The sequence below is a fragment of the Coturnix japonica genome, chromosome 3, assembly GCF_001577835.2.
Source record: "Coturnix japonica isolate 7356 chromosome 3, Coturnix japonica 2.1, whole genome shotgun sequence".
NCBI classification, from domain to species: Eukaryota; Metazoa; Chordata; class Aves; order Galliformes; family Phasianidae; genus Coturnix; species Coturnix japonica.
The window spans coordinates 40120509-40135719 of NC_029518.1; the positions used below are offsets into that span (position 1 = coordinate 40120509).

A 15211-nucleotide genomic window follows, 5' to 3' on the forward strand; every position below is an offset into this window, starting at 1 on the left:
TAACCTTGCTAAGGATGAGGTTTTATAGACGCTGTTTATGTTTGATTACTGTGTTGCTCTCTGTGTGTGACTACATCATAAAATCATTTGTAAGGTGAAGGTAATTTACAAATTATCAGAGGCAACCAAAATAGTCTAGCTAAATTAGTTGCTCCTTATTACTTGTGTATGCTCTTCTGCTGTGGCTCTGAAGCTGGCCTACATTACTGCATTTTATTTTACAATAGTAATAGAGGAGTCTTAGTGCAGCCAGGTATCGTGGCTCAGCAATGACTGTTAATTCATGAAGTCATGATTAACTTTGTTGTATGTACATCTGTCAGTCTGTAATTGCTAGACCTGGTGCAAAACATACAGAAGGGCATTTTGCCAGGAAAATATGCTTGTATTAGAATTGTGAGATGGATGCTCTGCTTTGTTGTACGTATTGGAAGGGGGAAGACTGTTCCTCTTAGTGATGAATGAAAACATGCATGGGGAAAGGGATGGCAGCTGTTGATGGAGAGCATGAATTATGTTTGTGTATGGTTAAAGAAGGCAATGACAGACCCTTCTAATTGGATACAAGCACTACAGAGTACAGAAGAAAAAGTAGCTCACCCTTTCCAACAACCAATGATGGCTCAAGAGGAGCTTAATCGCTGTCTGTAGACATACTGCTCCCTCAGCTTCTAACTCTTAAATGAGGGTGAGAAAGGGTGGATCCAGGCTCTGCTCCTTCCAGTTACACAGGTGCACTGCTTACACCTGAGCTCCCTGGTTTAGCCATGCCTTCTCACCTGGTGCCAAACTCTTGGTTCAGGGCATGATCTGGCAATTCTGCTGCAGCATGCAGTAAGTGTGTTGAATGTACCTGTCTTTGGAAAGAGAGTACTACTATAGAAGTCATTTAAATTCTCCATCGCTTCTTTGTTACTTTATCAAGCATTTTGCACTTATCAGAGTGTTTGATTTGCAGAGCCAAAACACTGGTTTTCATACGACTAAAGGAAAATAGCATAATTTCCTAGATAGGAATATGTCCTTGGAAATGCACATATGCAGGTATTAGGTGTGTATGTGAGTGTATCCTTTTGTATATATGTACATGTAGATAGTCCCACCTTAGCAGATAAATGAATTATATACCCTGTTGTTTTAAGTACAGATCAATATAATGTTATGTAATATCAGTAATATAATGTTACTCATAGTTGAGCATTTTGAGTGTTCCTGGGAATGCAGGAAGTGTTCAGTAGTTGGAACTACTTTTGCCCTCTATTTTGCTCTTTACTTCTCAAACTGCAATCAAACTAAAATTCAAAATACACTCACTCTTTCAAAAAATCCATATACAAGAATTGCACATTTCAGTTATTTCCAGAACATCTTTATATAGAAATCAAACCCAGTAACAAGATGTACTGCAGGAGACTCTGTAACACATTGTAGGCCGTATGTACTGCACTCCTCCTGACACGGTGTTATGTAATCCTATCCTGGTTTTTAGTAAATTTAGAGGATGTGCAAAACTCAAAATGTTGTGTAAAAAAATATATTGGTCTATGGCCTTAAAGATTATCCAGAAATAGCAAAATCTATATTAAAGGTGTAAAATTGCAAATATTTACAACGTTCATTGCTCAGCAAAAAATCGCCATCATTCTCAACTATATTCGCATGCTTTTAAAGCATTTGACTCCTTTACAGCAGTCAGGTACACTTTGTGTTTGGAAAATCATTGATCCTATTGTCAGTTTAAAAATAGATTTCCTCAAACTGTATGAGCACTTTTGAATTTATGCATCTGTCACTCATAAAAAATTCAAAGGAGTATGTCTTCAGTTAGAACATTGCAGTGGGAATGGGAAATCTTCAAGAGGGATGGTTATTGCAATCAATACCTAAACAGTTCAAATGTCAGGTAGCCAGTGACTAATTGATACAAATGATTTTATTGCTTTATATTACTTGCTAATTCCTTTGCTTTGTGCTAGTGGAACTGTTTATTGGCTGAAGCAGCCCACTGGGATTGAGTGTACTGTTTATGCAGCCTTAGTGACTGGTATGGATGTAGTCAAGCTTTTCTTGTTGCATAGTTCTTGTAGTCACTCCCCTGGTCAAGGGCTCAATGAGCACATTCAGCACCCTTGTGAAAAACAACACTGCCAGCTGAATGGCTGTAAGCTCATGAGTTTATTTGCCAGGCTTCTCAGGATATATAAACCACTCTCTGCAGCTCTAAAAATGATATGGCGAGTGCGGTAGTGATTTCCTGCACTGAAGGAACATGCCAGCAGGAGTTATGTACTGCAGATGTTTTAGTGAACTCTGAAAAGACCACAGTGTAATACAACACTCCCAAACATTTCTGCTAGCGTGTGATTTTTCTCTCCATCATTACCTTCCACAGAATTGTATCTGTGGGGAACCAATTTATGTGACCGTGCTCTGCAGTATAACAGTGAATTGTTTTGCTTAGTATTATTTAATGTAACTTAGCTCTAAAACTCAGTTTTCTGCATGCATTTGTTACGTGCAGCAGGAAAGAGCACAAGGGGCATAGAAAGTGTGTGTGTCCTGTGTCTGTTAAGGTCAGTTGTGGATCAGAGATTTGTTCCAGGACTTAGTGGTTGCCTGGACTGCTGGCTGGATGGGTCCCTTTTGGTTCTGATGTTTCTCTTCAATTTATAGCTCTGCTGGGGGAAGCACGTGGCTTTTGTTTATTAGTCACTAGCTATTCTGTGAAGGGAAATCCCATACAGTTCCTCTTTTCCAAATTATACACTACAGTATTAGTAGCTTTTCTCTTAAAACAGTCAGTGCTCTCTGAAATTGACAAATAAGCCACTTGTAGTCACTCTAGTACAGACCGGCAGTGAGAAATGTTTGCTTTAAAAGGTGTTTTCTCTTTTTCAGTGTTTGTCAGGTTCAACTCAAGCCATGGCTTCCCGGTGGAGCTTGGGTTGGAAGCCAGCATCCTCCAGCTGAAGGAGGCGGTTGCGCAGCGACAGGGAGTTCCAGCTGACCAGCTGCGGGTGATCTTTGCAGGGAGAGAGCTCAGCAACGACTTAACGCTGCAGGTAAGCCTCTGTGGTAGCTTTGCTCCTGGACTGCTGCCAGCTCTGCTGCCTCTGCCTCTAATGCTGCCAATCTGACATTCATTCCTGAGATCTAATAGAATAAATAGTGCCTGGGGATTCCTTGAACTTTACTCCACACTGCTTCATTAATTCTGACCTTCTTAATTATGCATTAAAACAGCAAGCAGGAAGGATAGGGAGAGCATATGAGTGAGAGAGTATGGGAGAGAGCTGTGCCTAGTGAATAAATGTTTACTGACTACAGAAGCAAGCCATGCACAATTTCTGTATCTGTTCAATTTTTATTTTACTTATTCCATTTGAATCTTAATGAAGAAGGATGTGAATAAATTGCTTCAGATCAGGCTGCACGGTCAGCACATTCTGTAGAATTTGTAACCCAATTGTGACCCCTGGAGGATAGCTACAGGGCTGCTGCTGCTGTTCTGAATGCTGCCGTGTGCCATACACAGGTGAACGCACTGCTGGAATGATGGTTCCAGTTCTAAAAAGCTCATGGAAGTGTGATCCAAACCACCAAGCTCATAAATGTGTGAAACTGAGAGCAGCAAGGAGTGTGGAAGAATGGCTATAAGTGGGTATCTGAATTTCAGTTTTTCAAGGTTAGGTAGCTGTTCAGTTCAATAAGTGCAGAATTGTTCATCTGTGATGAGCTGTAGTAAGCATGGAAATATAGGTTCAATTTTCTCTTCCTTGTACTCTTTACTACTCTTCCCAGTGCTGCCACAGTTGCTTTATCATTGTTTTTATTTATACTATGAGTAGTGAATGTGAATTTCAGAGTATGTTCAGGAAGGGGTTAGCATAAGATCATACATCTAAGACATGTAGGAACATAGGAAAACCTAAAGGCCTTTGAATAGAGTGCTCTTGAATTTACTGCCTTAATGAAACTGCTATCCTTCTGCAGTTGTATCAAAATAACAGACACAGTCTCTACTACTGCAGGTGATTATATAAAAGGTCCCTCACAGGCAGAAGTATTTCATGTTAATTAGCAGTCGTGTTTCAGAAGTATTTCTGTAATTAAAATGGATGCTAAGTCTGGGTACAGAAGGGTTACTACTGTATTAATGACCCGTCCTATTTCTCTGTGGTTAAGATACTCAATATTTTGCAAAGGATTTTAGTGTGTTTTAGGACAGAACACAATACAGAAATATGAACTGTTGTCAGTCCACAATGCATAACCTATAGATAGCATTGATGCATATATTTGTGATGTAAACTGCAGTGTATTTCACTTATATTTTTTCACATGTGAGAAGAAAAATAGTGGAAATTACCAGATACCAGTTGCTAGTTCTGGTTGTCTGTGTTATCCTGTCCTAAGCTTATGAACTCCTAGTGTTTCCTGAGCAGCTGTAGGTATTGGTGTTACTGCTATTTTATGTCACAGACATTGAATCATGTTTTTTGCCTTTAAAAAAAATTGCTGTCAGTTACAACATACAATGCTTTGCTGTGCAAATTAAAATGTGCTTTTTGGATATAGAAGCCTGCTGACTATTTGCTTAATTTATTTAATAGGAATGACAGAATTATCAAGTGTAGCCAAGTCTTACTAATAAACCGGATCTATGTTCATTGCTGTGACTTTCATTTTCTAAAGCATATAGGATGTAAAATGGCTATTTCAGGTGGCATAATCCATATTTGTGTATTTAAGTGCCTTACATAATCCAATGATTAATACCAACATGTCAACAAGATTTTTATTCCTGGTATTTAATTATTTTAATTGTTTTTATCTATTCATTGTAGAAATTGTCAACACAAGAAGAATGGTAGATGGTTTGATATATCTGACTTTTCCTACAGAAGGCAATTTGGGGCTTTTTGCATAAGCAGCTGAGTGCTAGTGAAATAGTAACTGCTGGCATTAATGTTGCATCTGTAATATCAGAGTTAACATCACATAGAAGAAAATTAATAACAGTTGTTTTCTGGACCTAATGATTTGCATGCAGATAAAATAAAACAAAACACAACATACATTTTTACATGGCTGAATCTTAGTTCTTGGTAGCTTAGAATTTCTAATTAGACCATTTTTTCCTTTTGTTTTTATAAATTACTTTTGTGCTTACTTACCCAGGATACTGTGGGAGAATTTAGAGATTTGGAATGAGCTGGGATAATCTTAGGAGTGTGGGGCAGGGATATAAGAAATATATCCCTGGATAACAAAGTTTACTGGTTTCACAGCTTGCAGAACTGCTAGATTTGGCTTGACAGCTACTTTGGGATCTCGTGCAGGTGATACAGAACACAACTGAAAATGTGAAAACTACATTTGTTTTCCTGTTCAGAGAGAATGGAAAAATCTTTCATGGTAGCTGAATACTGTAGAAGAGAAATGCATGCTGACTGGACAAATATTAGAGAGAAATAAGGATAAGGAAGAAAATGCCAACTTGAGATCTTTACATAAGTGAAAAATTTGAGAACAACAACAGTACAAAATATCTAGGAACGACAGGAGTGAAATATGTGTGGAGACATTTAATTTGGTAGCGCAGATTGGTGTTTTGTCCTTGAAAAAAGAGAAAGATTAGACAATGATTCAACTGTACACAAGGGAGATCAGTATCTCTGCTAGTGACAAAGGAGCAAGTAGTGAAATTAGAGCCGTGCTAAGAAAAGATTGGTAATGACTGGGTGAAGAATGAGACTTGCAAAATTTGGATCTCATAGGAAGGAATTAGAGCAATAACCTGCTTCATAAAAGCACAGCAAATGATGTCACTTTAAGGGTGCTAAATATCCTGAAGAATGATGAAGAGCTCCCTGCTGATTACAGTTCACTTTGGAATGAATAGAAGTAATTAATTAATATATACTCAAAGTAGGAAATGTTTCAGAAGACGATCATGGGTATATGAGAACACTGGTAAGAGTTTTTATGTCAATCAGAAGGGCAAAAGAAGAACTCAGTCATAGCAAATTCACCAAAGGAATAAGAAGGTGATGGCTGGGTATTAGGAACACTGAAATATTTAAAGGAGAGATGACTGCTGCTTACAGAAATACTACTGTTGCCTCCAAGACTAGAAAATCAGTTAAGCTCTCTGGAAGCAATACATATATATATAGATAGATAGATAAATATCCAATTTTGCTCAATGCACTTATTTGAAATTTACTAATGTTAATACTAGAAGCAGTATTATATTAATATAGGCTTGCCTTTTCTGGGAGAAATCAAAATCCACTTGTGTAGAGAAACTTTGCAAATGGCAAACAAGAGAGATTCCTTGCCTGGCATAGTTTATACACAAATGATGTGATGGGAATTCATAGCTTGTTCAAAGTCAGCAGAAGAGGGGTAGAATTAAGTCTTCTGTTTCCCAATCTGAAGCCATTTCTTTTAGATGCTTTTTCTTCTGTCAGGTAAATGTGGAAAATACAATTCTGAGACAGGTGGAGACTAAGGATATGATTAGTAGTAGTAGGACTAGCTGGCTTTAGCATATGCTTTGCCACGGAATCTTCCATATCATTGAGGGTTTGTATTTGGCAGGAGCACAGTCTCAAGCCTTGGGTCATAAGCTTTTTGTGAATTTGTCTTGGACTGCATATATCCATGTAGATGCTTTTCTAATGTTATTTATACATGTGTTCAAAAAAGAACTGTGATGACTAGAAGCATTAATAAATTTTGGTGTGTGGGTTGGTGAGCATAACTAAAAATGAGTGAAAGGCAATGATGACATAGATGGTCACTTCTACACAAGATAGAAAAAAAGAAATGTTAGGAGGGAAATACCCAGGCCATTCTATGATTCTATGGAAATGGTGCTATAAATAATTGTAGAGTGCTGAATTGTTACGGTGGTTTGGAAAGGATATGCTTTGTTGTGGAGCAGTTTCTGAATGGTAGGCATTAGAGCTCAATAATTAGAGCACCTGGTTCTACTGAAAGCCTTATCCTTGTGTGAAAAGCTCAAAGCCAGGCAGAGCTCCTTGTGACAAAGGATCTCAGTAGATATCCCTCAAAACAACTTGCTTAGCAGACTGGAACACTGCATAGTTTGGAAAGGCCTTGTGCAAGTAAGTGTATGGCAACTTTCTTACTTCAAAGCACAACGCAGTATAATAGAGCTTCCAGTACTTTTTAGATTTTCTGACTTCTTTTTGCTGAAGGTACAAAGCAAAAACTTGGTTATAGTAAATGCAAAGTATGTCTCTAACCAGCAAAAAACTGTGTGCTTGATGTTAGTAATAAACCCATGAACATTAAGAATCTAACTGACACCTTGAAATACAGAAGTGGCAGTGCATTTTACAGAGCCCCACACCAAATCACTCAAAGAACATCCTCTACATTTGGCAGTTTGCAGGCTTACAGATTACAGCGGAGCCAACGTTTGTATATGTAAATGCTGTTTGGAGAGATTTGCTCTCAGGCATTTTGCCTGAGTCAATCATCCTACGTTGGAATTCAAAGAGAGGAAATGATTTTGTGTGTGTATCTTGAGTCAATCTGATCAACCTGCAGATCTTCTCTTACTTGTGAAGCTGAAAGAGATAACTTGTACTACTTCAAACCAGCAAATGCTACCTGAAAATTACTTAGGAGTATCACAGTAGTAAAGGAAATCTAGACATGCCATCTGTGTTTTCAGATAATATGGACTTTGCTAAATGAGTAGATAACAGTACTGATCACTCCTGCGTTCTTTTGACAGCTGCAGTCTGACTTTATGTGAGAACAGAGTCTATATGCTGAATAAGTTATTCCAGAATTTGTGGTGGACCACATTATTATTTATATACCTTAAACTTGCCCATTATGAATGTGAAAAATACCAATAGCCACGTATGTTTTGAAATCGTTAGGTCCAGCTCAAATGTACAAATTTTCCACATCTGTTCAACAGGATACATGGCTTTTTAATTGTTCCAACAAGGCAACCACTGAGTACATTAAAAATTGACCTTTGAGCCTGGTAGTGTATTTCCATTCTGCGTTTAAATACTGTGCTTTCCTATTCTTTTAACGTGAAGCTTTTCCAGGACATAGGGCAATCTGGGATATATTCAGACTTGCAGCCAGATAAGAGAGGAACTAATTTCAAATAGTTTGTTGACTCTGGAAGGTAAATGGGACACATTTAAAAGGCTTGAGGCATCTAGGATGAACTTGCTAGTACCTTCTGGTTTCTTCTGACACTGTCTTGGTTGTTCTGCTGATTATAGAAGAGGAAGTATGATGTGGTTTTCTATGCAAAGTATCTCACAGAAGTGCACTCTTCATGAGTTTATTTTTAATTTCTAGAAGTATCTGGTTTTGAATAACTAGATTATTTCTATCTTGTTCATTAAATATGGTCCATGGTTGCCAGGAATAACATCGCTGATGACATTGTTTCAGACAGTTTGAAGTCTGTGGGATTCATTTCCATGGCATCCAGGTATACTTGTTACTATTTTCTTGTGAGAAAGATTTCAGGTGGGAGATGGTTTTATTTTATTTTTTTATTTTTATTTTTATTGAACTTCATTTCTCTCATGCAGTTAAAATTCACTACATTGAGGTCATTACATGAATTTTATGAAATCTGTATCTGAAAGAGCAGTTGGTTTTCATGTGGCTGCTAAAGAAACTGCAATAGTAGTTGCACCAAATACAATTTGTTGATAAGAAACTCCTCTGGTAAACTACTGAAGCTCTTCAAAAGACATATATAGTATCTAAGAATAAAATTATCTTAAAAGGACACTTGATAATTAATTTTTGTTTTCTACCTTGATAATTGCATTAGCTGTGCAGTTTTAGAATCTTTCTCTCCTGCTATGGGCATAATCTAATTCATAGGGCTACATTACAGTACACTTACCATTCTGAACCTGCTGTGATTGCTGTAGTGAAAATGTATATGAAATAAAATTTCAAAAGCTGGAGGTATCGTGGTGGTGGCAATGGGTAATAACTTGATTTTGTAAATCATGACAGTAGAAGAAAGGTCAGCACACTTAATTTCATCACCATTCTAAATTACTTTGTTGAAAAAGTACTTAGTTTATTACTCACCATTACTGAAAACTACAGTTGAATTAGCAGAAGTTCAAGAGTAAGAAGGACATCTCCTGTCTTCTTCCTCTGTTTTCCTCAAAAGCATGTCCTTAATTATGCCGACAGACTACATTAAGAGGAAAAGTCCAAAGAAGCTACATACATTTAAATTCATAGCTGAAGTATGAAAAAGAATTGACAACTATTTTAATACTCTTTAAAACATAGTGAAAATTGAATGTTTTGCTCTGAATGGTTGCTCTGACAGTAATGAAAGTAATGCCTCCTATTTATGTCTATGGCAACTGCCATAGAAACCTGATAACAGAACCTGATAACCTGCAGAATCTGATAAGAGCATTTGATAAGACTAAGTTCTCAACTACATAACACTATTATTAACGCAGTCACCACCATTAAGTAGATATATGTTTTTAGCAGCGTTGAACCAAAGCTTGCATGTTGCTTTCATAGAGATCTACGTGGCAGTCTGGAATGTGGCTAGTTTTGCACATCACTGTTGCCACTGCAAGAAAGAGATGGTCTCTTTAGTGTTGCAATTATCTTGTAAATAGCAGATAATATACCAATGGAAATGTTTCCTCAATAGCTATAGGGATTGTAGTCCCCCACTATTATATTGTCTTTGCTTTACTCCTAACCATCATATTTGTAATTGTCAGGGTCATGTAAACATTTAGAAAATGATTCTGCTTTTCCTTCTATTTTTTCTGTTTTTCAAGCTTTCTCATTTGTGTTAATTGAAAATGTAAAAGGGAAATTTGTTCCATAGCTGATTAGAGTTGTCATCATAAATGAATCTCTACTTCTGCAAGGAGCGGCTTTGATGTTAAAAATAAATAAGTAGATTTCTAAAAAAGTGAAAAAGCATTGCAGCATAATGACTTCAAATGCCCTGTTAAAGGAAATAATGTTGGTCATAATTGGAAAAAATAATGCTAAGACAGGCGTTTAAAGAGGAAAAAAAGGCAATTACTTTAGAAGTTACTATAGTAATATTAGATATACAATTTTATAAATATATATTTCATTAGAGTAACCCTCCATAAATTTACTCTTATGAACTATAAAAGCCTGATGAAGAAATAAATTTGAACTGTTAGAAAATAAATAGAAATCTGTAATGAGCAGAACAATAGAGCAATTTTCTCTCCTCATTTAGGTTAAGTAAAAACCACCAGGAGTACCTGTGACAGAAATTATATAATTACAGCTTGTTGTTTTGTTTTTGTTTGTTTGTTTGTTTGTTTGTTTTTCATATCCAGAGCAGTTTTTTTCTCCATATAAAACATTTGCTGTGTTGATTTGGTGACTGTTTTGTCTTTTACTATCCTGGCATCAGCACGTGACTCTTTCCTTCTCCTTTCCCTGACCAAAATACTAACTGTACAGGGAAAGCTTCCCAGCTAGCATAAAATGATGTATATTCATCCATAGAAATATTGATGTATCTCTTCTTCCTTAGTTTAGTGATAAGGAATAGCTTAGTAGTATCCCTGAATTAATTGATCAGTGTTTTCTTTGCTTCTATTTATTTTGTTAATATTGGTTTTCCACAGTTCATGTTATTTTTCCTGCTTTTGTTTCTGCCATCCCCAATCAATTCCAGCTCTTTAAAACCTTGTTTCCATCCAATATCTTTTAAGCCCACTTATAAAACTAATTGTTCTTTTTAATCTTTTTCTTCTGTTTACCGGAGTACACAATAAAAGGAGAAAAGCTGTCTTGTAGATCAGCTCTATCTGATAGTGAGCAGACATTTCTGATTTGTGACTCATATTGGGTGACAAGTTTCTGTTGACCTCTGTGTTTTCTGATCTAACAAGAGTCTGACAGATCTGCAAGAGGCTGTAGAACTCCAAGGTTTCTGCAGGTAGTGGGAGGGCTTTGTGGGATTGTCTCATTTCAGACAGCTCTGTTCATGACAGGTAAACAGCCTAGTAATCTTCTGAGGTACTGGACTTCACGCATATCAGCATATGAGTTTGTATATGTATGCATGATAATACATCAAAAGTTATCTCCTTATTTTAGGTTGTTTTGAAAAGATATGTAAGTGTTGGTAATTTTTTGGTTGATGAGGTTACTAGTCTTGTGAAGGCATGTATGTGATAGCACATTTGCTAGCTTTATGGCAGATATGAGATAAAAAGTGATACTGATAATAAAACATCTCTAAGCTTCAAAAACCTTTCTAATGCAGTTTTTCCATATTAACTATTTGGCATAAAACAGTGTGATGGAAATATATAAAAGTTTTATCGTCATGTATTAGGTATGCTTGATATACTGAAGCTCGGCCTTTTGGATTTGTTTTTTTATATAGCTCATTCCAAATTATCCAGTAAACATATTTCTACTGTATTACTTCAGCATTTTTACTTTGCAGTCTATCTTATCTTTCACAGTACTTTGCATAATGCTACCACAAAACAGATAATTGTATGCAAGTATGTTTAAGTACAGGAAAAAAAAAATAACTAGTTTTTTAACTAACAAACATCGTATAACCTTTATTCCAGCAATATTTTCATTTCCCTTGACAGCGATTTGGGGTCTTTGTTTACTACTTATGTTACAGCAGTGTATTTATTACTACAGTTTAAGCATGTGTAGTGTCTGAACATCAAGAGAGAAAGAAACAACCATTTATCAGAATTACCAACTATTATCTGATTTTTACAATAAAAATATCTCAATGAGAATAAGGACAATTTGTAACCAATTGGATATTTTAATTTATTTGTTACTGGAAACCTGATTCTTTTTGAAAGTGTTCTAGTCCTTTTTTCTTCATTAATAGTGAAAACTATTGTGCCTTTCTTCTGAATGTATCGAGACTGTTTTTTTGTTTTTGTTTTTTTAATAATGGAATTTCAATGTAATGTTTATCTAATTTTTGTTTCTGGGCAGAAAATAGTAATGCAAACTTATTTTTCTCAGTCTAAATTTTTCATGTCTTTAGAATATTAAATATTTGCTGAGAATATTAAATATGAAAAAGAGAGAGAAGAACTGATGCAACAAAGCAACAGAATAATGGAGGGAAGAAACAATACGTGTAGAAATATATGCTGTGCGTGATGTACATGTATGATGTACTTGTTCCAGATTGTGTTTCAGAAGGCTAGAAGGGCATTTTAGACAAACAGGGTTCAGGTAGACCTGAAAGATTAGACAGAGAGGGTTATGCTTTCTTACATGGCATTGATTAACTGAGAGTGAGATTAGGTGATCAACTAAAGAAATTATGAGGCAGCAGGGTTCAGGATACATCTGGATGCATTCCACTAGGAAAGAAAGCCAGACGTAAGGTGGGAGTTCAAGATATCTTAGAAATGACTAGGAAAGTAAGAAAACCCAAGGAAATGGATTGCAAAGTATATGAACCGACAGCACCTACTGGAAATGATGTTTAAAGATACAATTTCAAAATATTCCAGTAAGTTGTGGAATTGGGAATTTTCAGTATGGTAAATAATTTGCAATGCCAACTTGCTTGAAGAGAATGCAAAGAACAATATTCAAGGCATGGCACCTAAAATAAGAGCATGTGTTATTGCCTTCAAAGGAAGTATGACAATGTGCGGAAGTCCACCTTTAGTGAAGGACTCACTGAGTTATCATGGTGGTTACTTAATGATAGCATTGAATAAACGTAACAAATTCTCATGGGCAAAACAGAGGTCTCTTAAAAAAAAATTTAAAAGGCCAATATTTTGCACACTGTTTAAAGAATAGGGGGAAAAAAACCAACAAACAGCTCAAAATACTCAATGTTGCTATTTATAATAAAGGCAGCTAATGCTAATTACTGTTTTATAATTCATTGTGGCAACTGAAGAATTACAGAATGCATAATTGAATGCAGTTTTAAACACCTCATAGAAGGCAAGATTTGAGGAAGCTCAACCAGCAAATGTTGATTGTTGGGACAGATTAACGACCAGAAATGTTGGATTTCTAAGCCAGGTAAGCACTTAGACTTATTAGGATTTAGAATGAAGAGTGCTAATTTGGATCTCAGGAGAGTGGAGAAGCTGTATGCAGTAACACATTACTGTTAGTACCTATACTATGATTTGTGAACTTCCTTTTCAGAGGACAATTCTGTAAATGCCATCCTTTATCACTGAAGAGGTAATAAAAACAGCATCCCCAGAAGTGTTCATTTCCAATGGAATTCATTGCTGATCTCATCTATTTAAGCGAATGCAAATGGAAGTTCACTCTCCTGTTTCTCTGAAGGATTGATGCATTTCTGACTGGTGAGCACTGCCTGATGTCAGTCTCCCCTCAAAAAAAATGGAATGGGTTCATACTTCAAGTAGCCACAGGATTTAATCTTCATGTCTTTTAGTATATGTATGCCAGTTGTAAAGTAGTCTATGAATTACTTATCTCCTGATATAACTCAAATCTCCTAGAAAAGTTATTTTCCTATTAAAATGAAGTATTGACTTTGTTGATTCCTATGGGCTATAAAAAAATAAAGTAAAATAAATGAAAAAAAATTGCTACTGAAAAATAAATGGGATATAGAACTTGAGAGAACTTTAGGATGGAATATAAAACTTAGTTTGCATTTCTGGAAACTGTCATGTGTACAATTGTTTCCATGCATTGGGAGATGCGCTTCCTCTATTGTAAAGTAGTTTAGTGTGCTATATTGTGTTGTGTATTTATAGTTAAAGCTAATCTTTCTAGCAGCAGAAGGCAATAACAGCAGAAGGCAATAATATATGCTAGCTCACAGCAAGGCCAGCATCCACGGTTTTGAAGCTGTACTTTACTGTGTAACTTGGTGTAGGGAACCTGCTGAATCAGTGGTTCACACCTGATGATCCCCAGAGGTCTCTTCCAGCCTCTATGACTGCAATTCTGTGATGCTGTATCAGATGCTATCAGTCAACACTAGGTTTTCCAGTGATATTTACATGACAAAAGGCACTGGAGTTTAGGAAAGAGAGGATCTGAGAGAGGCATTAACTTTCCTAGAGTGAGATGATGTCCTTTTGAGGTTTGTTTTGTCACTGGACACTTTGTGGTAGCTTCATTCAGTTCTTTTTTAAAAATGGCATTGGCATGCTGGCTTTTCAAAAGATGCTGTAAGGGAAGTGTCATGGCTTGAAGTGCTTTTGAGCACCTGTGGAAAGGACCTGGTCAGCCCAGGTGAAGGCAATTCAGCTGTGTGACCTGATGGAGTGGAGCCTGGCTGCACCTCTCCTAGACCTCATTTAATGGCTGGCTGCCACTGGAGAAGGATCTCTTTCTGGAGATCCCTTCTTGGTGATGGTTTCCACTGTGAACCTGGAATCTTCTGATATGGGTGTGCTATCTTCTTCCCTTCCTTTATATCACTATTCTGTTGTGCTTCTGTCATCACTCCTTTGTTGTAATGACTTTCCCATCATACTGACCTGTTCTATTGCTATAGATGCCTAATAACAGTGTGTGAGGGCTTGGGGCTGAAGGATTGTGTTGTGTCCTGTCTTCATTATAGTATAGGGAAGTGGCTGAAGTGTGTATTTTTATGTACCTGTGATTCATTAATCTTCATTGGACTGTATGTTATTTTGGAGAAGACAGCTTTTATTTTCATGACTAAAGCATAGCTTTAAGGAATAATCTGTTTGACTCTGCCAAGTTGATAAGTTGTCTGTGTTTGTCAGGGAAAGTCTGTGACATGTAGTTATATTTTGATAGAAGGTTTTTCTAATTATGAACTCTTTTCACTGACATATTTACATTCATGTGATTTGATTATATCAATGTGTATTAATTCACTTCCAGCTTTTCATCTTGTTGTGTATGAGCTGCAAGAAGCACTGCAAACTGTAGTTATAAGTCTGCCAGAGAAACTGCTTGCTTATGCTTGTCTGTTGTTATGCATTTATTCCTATTATCATTAAACAGGTCTTATAGCAGTATTATTGTGTGGGTTCTTTCTTGTGTAGTCAAGAGATATTGATTGTATTAGAAACAAGTACTCTTTCTGGTCACACTACTTATTTACTCCCTGTTCAGAAATTTTATTTATTTTTGGTTGATCCTGGAAGTGTTTGTTGTAGTCAGGATTTCACCCAGT

At 36.5% G+C, this 15211-nt stretch overlaps 1 protein-coding gene across 1 annotated transcript in view; it reads left to right on the forward strand.

Moving 5' to 3' along the window:
* The first annotated feature begins 2753 nt into the window (after positions 1-2753).
* PRKN (parkin RBR E3 ubiquitin protein ligase) overlaps positions 2754-15211 on the forward strand; it is a 504333-nt gene continuing 491875 nt past the window's right edge. The window contains exon 1 of the mRNA XM_032443533.1: positions 2754-3062. Within this exon, the coding sequence (XP_032299424.1) occupies positions 2865-3062 (198 nt within the window). The 5' untranslated portion in view covers positions 2754-2864. The remainder of the gene's footprint in view (positions 3063-15211) is intronic.